Source organism: Physella acuta, unplaced genomic scaffold, assembly GCF_028476545.2.
Source record: "Physella acuta isolate Inbredline_101_S28 unplaced genomic scaffold, ASM2847654v3 ptg000873l, whole genome shotgun sequence".
Classification (NCBI taxonomy): Eukaryota; Metazoa; Mollusca; class Gastropoda; family Physidae; genus Physella; species Physella acuta.
Window position 1 is genome coordinate 576,903 of NW_026732390.1, and position 9,368 is coordinate 586,270.

At 47.6% G+C, this 9,368-nt stretch overlaps 1 protein-coding gene across 1 annotated transcript; it reads right to left on the reverse strand.

The window, feature by feature from the left end:
• Nucleotides 1–820: 820 nt before the first annotated feature.
• On the reverse strand, nucleotides 821–7,929 carry LOC131952443 (galactoside alpha-(1,2)-fucosyltransferase 2-like). The gene is made up of 3 exons (XM_059315086.1): nucleotides 7,837–7,929; nucleotides 4,577–5,068; nucleotides 821–2,064 (listed from the first exon to the last, which is right to left on the reverse strand). Exons 1-3 carry the CDS (start codon nucleotides 7,914–7,916, stop codon nucleotides 1,437–1,439), a joined length of 1,200 nt encoding a protein of 399 aa, XP_059171069.1. The 5' UTR covers nucleotides 7,917–7,929; the 3' UTR covers nucleotides 821–1,436.
• Between the last annotated feature and the right edge of the window lie 1,439 nt (nucleotides 7,930–9,368).

A 9,368-nucleotide genomic window follows, 5' to 3' on the forward strand; every position in this document is an offset into this window, starting at 1 on the left:
ACGAAACACTGATTAAAGCACTGCAAACAATCAGCAACTCTACATCTACAATAACCACAATCCCGCACACAAACAACCGCAGATTCACCATCCAGAACGACAACCCACAACACATCCCACACTACATCAAAATTACATACAAAGACACAACACGTAATATCCTCATCGCACTGCCAGGAAGACGCCAAGCCTGTCAGGTGTGCGGCTCGGACAGTCACTGGACCAACCATTGTCAATTATCAACACTAGAAACAACACCCAATATTCACCTGTTAATCATTTGAATTGTTGATCCTTTTTTACTTTCTCCTATATACGAAGTATACAGAAAGTATTGTAATCGTGCACAAAAATAACATGAAATTTTGACAGTTTTCACCGTTTTACTCCTCAGTCCTTCATCACATCCGGAGTATAGAGGACTTATTTTAATCAGGCAAAAATTATAAATACAAATATATAAACATTTTGGCGTTTTATGCGTTATCGAGTCGTAAAAACTGGACTTAGCAATTCTGTCAGTTGTCGGGTACGTATTAGAGCTGGGTGGACTCGTGACGTTCATGTGTTTTCTTTTAGGTTGTTTTTTATCTTTAATATTAGATCTACGTCATTTTAATTATTAGTCTTTTATAGTCAATTATAATTAACGAGCACGAGAAAAAAAATATGTTAAAAAAACAAACAAGAAGTATTATTATATATAATTATTATTTTTCAAATTATCTAAAACATTACTAATTGGCAATCAGAGTTAAATAAGTTGTCTATATTTTCTATGTCACTGTGTAGCCTCTGTTGTCAGACTGACCTACATCAATGTCCAGTTTGCTGTCATTAGGTGGGGCTCTACATTTACCAGCATGGTCATGCTTTAACTACTTGAAACTGACCAGTAGAATACCTGATAGTAAGGGACAGCCTACCGTGTATACAACAAACGGAATAGTTTGTGGCTGATTTTTTTCCCCTATTGACTTCAAGCGTTAATTTTTCAGCTATCAAATTCCGTTTCTTTATATTTATTCATCCAAGAATTTTTTTGTTTTAGTTTTTATTTTTTATTTTTTTATGTTGTTAGTGTCATGAAACAGTTTCTGTAGTAATTTGATATAACCGGATGTGCTTCTTTCTGTGGCGTTAGGGTCACTGGTCTTTGACACAGGCGACATCCCGCGTCAGACCCTCAGCTCAACAGCCGTACTCTACTTCGCCTAGCTGCCCTACCGTGAGAAACACAGCAACGGGTAAAAATCTTGACTGTACCCATATCTTATGTTACCTCCCTTGTGTAACATCCACGCTAACCAAGATCACGTCAATACTGACCTCGGTTGAATGTAAACAAAGGTCGAGACATCGCTCACCGTGACCTTGACATTGATGATCTCTCAACCTTCTAAAAAAATTTAAAACCGCCAGCGGTTTCTCAAACCTCAGTTGTCCAACCCAATCCAAGATGGCGGGTAGTAGTCGCCCTTGCTGAACCCCTCGGCCAGGGAGGAGTTCTCCCGCGGGTACCCTCTGAAATACACGGTGATCCCGTTGGCCAACCAGGCAGCCCACCAGCCAAACGTCCCACCAGACAGCACCGTGTGCTGGCACCTGGCCAGGACCGCCAGATGCACCGCCCGCGATGCATTTCTCAAAACCTTCACGCCCGTCGCTTTTAGATTCTTCCTACACCACCTCAAATCGTCGCTGGCTACTAAAAATAAAACCGGATCCGGAATTATCTTCCGGAACAGATCAAAAGCCTTCAGGAAATAACTCGCTTCCGGGACGGTAAACCCGGATTTTTTCAGGATTAAAAAGTCGCCACGCCGAACGTGGACCCCCACAAACACGTGACCTGGGTAGCGGTGACGTAGCTTGAGCATCGTGACGTCAGCCGCGTCAGCGATGAACTTCCGGAAGGTGAACTCTCGTCGAATCTCGTCCTCGATGTGCCGGAAATATTTCCAGGACTGCAGGAAACCGACGAGGCTGAGATTGGCAGACGGTAGGTTCGTGAGTCGAGCCTTGTCGTAGATGGCGAAACCGTCGAAGGTCACGTTGTCCCAGCTGTAACAAAGACGGATATGACGTCAGGTTTGGTGTCACATTTTTTTAAAATTTTCATCTAACTGGCTTACTGTACTATCTTACTGTAATCCTACTATCCCACTCACCCTGTACTGTTGATCCCACTATCCCACTCACCCTGTATTTTTTATCCCACTATCCCACTATCCCACTCACCCTGTACTGTTAATCCCACTATCCCACTCACCATGTACTGTTGATCCCACTATCCCACTATCCCATTATCCCACTATCCCACTCACCCTGTACTGTTGATCCCACTATCCCACTCACCCTGTACTGTTGATCCCACTATCCCACTCACCCTGTACTGTTAATCCCACTATCCCACTCACCCTGTACTGTTGATCCCACTATCCCACTCACCCTGTACTGTTGATCCCACTATCCCACTATCCCACTATCCCACTCACCCTGTACTGTTAATCCCACTATCCCACTATCCCATTATCCCACTCACCCTGTACTGTTGATCCCACCATCCCACTATCCCACTATCCCACTCACCCTGTACTGTTAATCCCACTATCCCACTCACCCTGTACTGTTGATCCCACTATCCCACTCACCCTGTACTGTTGATCCCACTATCCCACTATCCCATTATCCCACTCACCCTGTACTGTTGATCCCAAAATCCCACTCACCCTGTACTGTTGATCCCACTATCCCATTATCCCACTATCCCACTCACCCTGTACTGTTAATCCCACTATCCCACTATCCCACCACCCCACTATCCCATTATCCCACTCACCCTGTACTGTTGATCCCACTATCCCATGATCCCACTATCCCATTATCCCACTATCCCACTCACCCTGTACTGTTAATCCCACTATCCCACCACCCCACTATCCCACTATCCCACTCACCCTGTACTGTTGATCCCACTATCCCACTCACCCTGTACTGTTGATCCCACTATCCCATTATTGCATTATCCCACTATCCCACTCACCCTGTACTGTTGTTCCCACTATCCCATGATCCCACTATCCCATTTTCCCACTATCCCACTCACCCTGTACTGTTAATCCCACTATCCCACCACCCCACTATCCCACTATCCCACTCACCCTGTACTGTTGATCCCACTATCCCACTCACCCTGTACTGTTGATCCCACTATCCCACTATCCCACTCACCCTGTACTGTTGATCCCACTATCCCACTATCCCACTATCCCACCACCCCACTATCCCACCATCCCACTATCCCACTCACCCTGTACTGTTGATCCCACTATCCCACTCACCCTGTACTGTTAATCCCACTATCCCACTTAACCATTATCCCACTATCCCACTCACCCTGTGCTGTTGATCCCACTATCCCACTCACCCTGTACTGTTGATCCCACTATCCCACTCACCCTGTACTGTTGATCCCACTATCCCACTATCCCACTCACCCTGTACTGTTGATCCCACTATCCCACTATCCCACTATCCCACCACCCCACTATCCCACCATCCCACTATCCCACTCACCCTGTACTGTTGATCCCACTATCCCACTCACCCTGTACTGTTGATCCCACTATCCCACTCACCCTGTACTGTTAATCCCACTATCCCACTATCCCACTCACCCCGTACTGTTGATCCCACTATCCCACTCACCCTGTACTGTTGATCCCACTATCCCACTCACCCTGTACTGTTAATCCCACTATCCCTCTCACCCTGTACTGTTGATCCCACTATCCCACTCACCCTGTACTGTTGATCCCACTATCCCAGTCACCCTGTACTGTTGATCCCACTATCCCACTATCCCACTCACCCTGTACTGTTGATCCCACTATCCCAGTCACCCTGTACTGTTGATCCCACTATCCCACTCACCCTGTACTGTTAATCCCACTATCCCACTTTGGCTGTACTATTGATCCCACTATCCCACTATCCCATTATCCCACTATCCGACTCATCCTGTACTGTTGATCCCACTATCCCACTATCCCACTCACCCTGTACTGTTAATCCCACTATCCCACTATCCCACTCACCCTGTACTGTTGATCCTACTATCCCACTCACCCTGTACTATTGATCCCACTATCCCACTATCCCACTCACCCTGTACTGTTGATCCCACTATCCCACTCACCCTGTACTGTTGATCCCACTATCCCACTCACCCTGTACTGTTGATCCCACTATCCCATTATCCCACTATCCCATTATCCCACTATCCCACTCACCCTGTACTGTTGATCCCACTATCCCACTCACCCTGTACTGTTGATCCCACTATCCCACTCACCCTGTACTGTTGATCCCACTATCCCACTATCCCATTATCCCACTATCCCATTATCCCACTATCCCACTCACCCTGTACTGTTGATCCCATTATCCCACTATCCCACTCACCCTGTACTGTTGATCCCACTATCCCACTATCCCACTCACCCTGTACTGTTAATCCCACTATCCCACTCACCCTGTACTGTTGATCCCATTATCCCACTATCCCACTCACCCTGTACTGTTAATCCCACTATCCCAGTGCTGTATCTCAAACGTCCTTGTCAGCTCCCTGCTGTTCTCTATGACCGGCCTCCTACCCCACGCCCTAGCCATCCCCAGTAGGGAGGCGTACATAAACATGTGATTCCCCAGCCTCCCCACCAGCGTCCTCTCCAGCACAATTATGTAAAGTGGGGCGGGTGGGGTGGGGCTCACACCACACCCAGCAGACGACAGATTGGTCACGCCTGAGTGCGCTCTCGTCTGCTCCGATAAATTGGATTTGTTTTCGTCTCGTCGTGTCGCAGAGAAGACATCCACAGGAAACTTGACATCCGTTGACCTCTGATAGTTGACCTCTAGTGACCCTGGGTACATGACCTTCGTCACCGCTGCTGATCCCGGATGGTTTGACCTCGCATAGTGCAGTGACCCAGGAAATAAGGAAAACCTCGCCCTGATGTCTGAGATGTTAAGAGAACTTTGAATAGCTGCGGTCATTGACCTGTAAACAAAAGTTGAGTAAAAGAAACTTAAAAAACCAGAACTATAACATTTTTACATCAGTTGAATGCAACGTTAAGTTTGTTATAGTTTCTTAATTGAATATACAAGCACTCAGATGTGTTTTCTCGTTTGTTTTTTTTTTTTGTTTTTTTTTTTTTGAAGTATAAACAAATATAATATTCACTTTTAAAAAAATAACAATAATATTTTATTAAATAAAATACGCTTTCAGATAACGCTTATAGGACAGAGTTAGTGCGTTGGTAAACTAGTAACATATCAACTATAAATAGAGTAAATATTTAGAAACTAAAACTCTAGTAATCAATAGTCTGGGGACAAAAATTTGAAGCCACAATCCTATGAGTCAAAAGAACTGGGAACAATAAGATTTGGAGCTAAAAGCCTGAAGCTAAAAATCTAGGAGCTTAATGCTTTGAAGTTAAAAAAAACCCTTGAAATTAAAAGGTCATATGCTTAGAATCTAAAGCCTTGGAGCCAAAAATCTAGGAGCCAAACGCCTTGGAGCTAAAATCCCGAGGGCCAAAAATAAGAGCCGAAAACAAAGAGTTCAACGACTGTCAGCCGAAAGCATAGGAGCCGTAAGTCGAACCGCCAAAAACTTGGAGCCAAGAGCCTATGAACCAAGAGCCTATGAGCCTAGAGCCTAGGAGCTTAGAGCCTATGAGCCTATGAGCCGAGAGACTTAGAGCCCTAGAGCCTATGAGCCTGAGCCCAAAAGCCTAGGAGCCTGAGCCCAAGAGCCTAGGAGCCGGGAGCCTATGAGCCGGGAGCCTATGAGCCGAAAGCCTTAGAGCCTATGAGCCTGAGCCCAAGAGCCTAGGAGCCTGAGCCCAAGAGCCTAGGAGCCGTGAGCCTATGAGCCGAGAGCCTTAGAGCTCTAGAGCCTATGAGCCTGAGCCCAAGAGCCTATGAGCCAGTCGCCAGTCTGCCTGTATGTCTGCCTGACCTTTCTGTCGCAGACAACCCAACGCCGTGTCAGAAAAGCACTGGCTCCTAAATTATGCAAAAAGATTGATCTGAAACCACGTCCTCTGTTAAAGGTTCCTTTTAACCTCCACGCCTATCTCATATCCAGCGGTTCTCTAGTGAGATTAGACGTACCCCAGTCTGTGTGAGGGTGGGTTCAGTCCTGTGTTAAAGGTTCCTTTTAACCCCCACGCCCTCCCACCCAGCGGTTCTCTAGTGAGACTACACGTACCCCAGTCTGTATGAGAGTGGGGTCGCTTAAAAGCGAACCCTCAAAGCACCTAATATTGCATCCGCTTATGTAACACATGTTCCTTTTACCCCTAAGATTAACAATCCTGCTGTTACCTCTAAGAATTAAATTCACTTTACCATAAATGTATCAGCATCACTATCACTACTGTTATCAAATAGGTGTGGATTTCATTACAGACCTATAACAGATCCAAATATGTGAGTCACTGTTGTCAAGACGATTGGTAATCTTTTTATCTTGGAATTTATAACACATCTATTGTGCCCTCACTTTTTGTGTGCTTATTATTTTTAGCACTAATTTTTATATGCATGGATATTTTTTACCCAAGACTTACCCATAAACCATCCACCCCTTATCACATAGTTACCCTGGCATCATCCAGCATTTACCAGCATTTACCCCAGACTTACCCCATACCTTTTCCCTCTTACCCCAGAATTTCCCCAGGCTTACCCCAAAGTTACCCCGCAGCTAACCCAAACTTATCCAGCAGTTACCGCAGACTAGCCCAGACTTACCCCCGCCTTACCCCAGACTTACCCCCGCCTTACCCCAGACTTACCCCCGCCTTACCCCAGACTTATCCCCGCCTTACCCCAGACATACCCCAGCCTTACCCCAGACTTACCCCCGCCTCACCCCAGACGTACCCCCGCCTTAACCCCGCCTTACCCCCGCCTCACCCCAGACTTACCCCCGCCTCACCCCAGATTTACCCCAGACTTACCCCAGACTTACCCCAGCCTTACCCCAGACTTATCCCCGCCTTACCCCAGACTTACCCCAGCCTTACCCCAGACTTACCCCCGCCTCACCCCAGACTTACCCCCGCCTTAACCCCGCCTTACCCCCGCCTCACCCCAGACTTACCCCCGCCTTACCCCCGCCTCACCCCAGACTTACCCCACACTTACCCCAGACTTACCCCGACTTACCCCCGCCTTACCCCAAACTTACCCCAGACTTACCCCCGACTTACCCCAAACTTACCCCAAACTTACCCCCGCCTTACCCCCGCCTTACCCGCGACTTACCCCCGCCTTACCCCAGACTTATCCCCGCCTTACCCCAGACTTACCCCAGCCTTACCCCAGACTTACCCCCGCCTCACCCCAGACTTACCCCCGCCTTAACCCCGCCTTACCCCCGCCTCACCCCAGACTTACCCCCGCCTTACCCCCGCCTCACCCCAGACTTACCCCACACTTACCCCAGACTTACCCCGACTTACCCCCGCCTTACCCCATACTTACCCCCGCCTTACCCCAGACTTACCCCCCGACTTACCCCAGACTTACCCCCGCCTTACCTCACTTACCCCATACTTACCCCCGACTTACCCCCCGCCTTACCCCAGACTTACCCCAGACTTACCCCTGACTTACCCCAGACTTACCCCACACTTACCCCCGCCTTACCCCCGCCTTACCACACACTTACCCCAGACTTACCCCCGCCTTACCCCCGCCTTACCACACACTTACCCCAGACTTACCCCCGCCTTACCCCAAACTTACCCAGACACCATCCAACAGTACACGCCTGCAGTGACAGCCAGCACCAGCAAACACTGGACAAGTCTGGCTCTGGTCAACATCTTCTGGCACCTGGGGCAGCGCCCCGCCATGTCGGGGCGTCGGGGCGTCACCGGATGGGGGGGGGGGGGGCTGAAACACGGACATTTTATGACAGAATGTTGGTCTATAGCAGAAAATCCCAAAAATATGTTTTGGTGTATTGTGATACATTATCGTGATTTTGTTACATAGTTATATGTATTCCACAAATAACATTACAAGGGTTGAAGGTGGCAAACGATGTTATTACATTGTGTTATGCGGGGTAGGAGTTGTTCTACACAACATTGCTTTAATATTATCTACTCGGACGTTGCTACATATATACATGTTAGATTGGTTGAGTGAATACGCCGACACAACTGGCTGACATAGGACACTCACAAGGCTTTTTTCTGGGGGGGGGGGGGGCTATGTAGAGGCGTAGCGACCCTTCCCGGCCCCCGGGGACAAACTTTCGATTTGTACCCCCCTCAACCTTTCAATTTATTTTTCCAACCCATTTTGGCGCCCCCTAAGGTCGGCGCCCGGGGACATATGTCCCACCCCCCCCCCCCCCCCCGCCCCGCCCCTCCCCCCTCGCTACGCTACTGGGGCTATGATACGGTCTTACTAAGTGTGTCTTACTACAGTGAAACTTACACAGCCAATCAAAGCCTGCCTTACTGTAAAGAAACCTCAAGCTAAAATTTAGGGTTTATGTAAATAATCGGAAATGAACCCTAAAAACTAAAAAATATATTTTCCTTTCTACATTTGCAACTTTTATAACAGTGATTCTTAAAAACATTAAATTTCTTACTTTCAGCTTTATTTTTCACATTTTGGGCAAGAATTGACAAAAACACGGTTTGGTTTTTTTTATCCGTGTCAACAAAATTGATAAAAGCATCTCCTCAAACTTGACGGATGCCATCTTTTAAAATATTTTCAGTAGTTTTTAATTAAGATTTTTTTTAAAGCTATCATGTAAAGTTAGGCGTATCTCTTATAACTAACAATCACTCACAAAATATGTGTTGTTTTTAAATGACCGGAAATATAATAATGTTTCTTTGTACTATATGGGGTAGTGGGTGGAAAGTATGTGTCATATTTTGTGTATTTATATTATACGAGAAAAATGGCCCGTTGAGGAAGGGTACAACGGGCGCTAGGCTGATAGTGCTGTCTCTTTTCTCTAAACTAAAACCAACCCACCCCCCCACACACCACCCCCACCCCACCCCCCCACCCCCACACACCAACCCCACCCCCACCCCCCACCACACACCACCCCCACCCCTCACCCCCACACACCACCCCCTCCACACACCGCCCCCACCCCCCCACCCCCCAAAAAAAACATGTCTACCGTCCCATTCAACGAAATATAATTATATACTTTTTCCAGTGTCCGCCCCCTCCCAGAAAATTCTACCCCCGCCCCCGAAAATTTCAAGTACCCCCACCCCTCTCCGGGGAGGAAAAAG

What these genes read in the sequence shown, in the direction of transcription:
- LOC131952443 (XM_059315086.1), bottom strand. Translation starts at nt 7,916, where the DNA reads ATGTTGACCAGAGCCAGACTTGTCCAGTGTTTGCTGGTGCTGGCTGTC. An exon ending in TACTGTTGGATGGTGTCTGG is followed by an intron (nt 5,069 to 7,836) that starts GTAAGTTTGGGG and finishes TTTTGTTTACAG; the next exon opens with GTCAATGACCGCAGCTATTC. An exon ending in AGTGGGATTAACAGTACAGG is followed by an intron (nt 2,065 to 4,576) that starts GTGAGTGGGATA and finishes TCTTTGTTACAG; the next exon opens with CTGGGACAACGTGACCTTCG.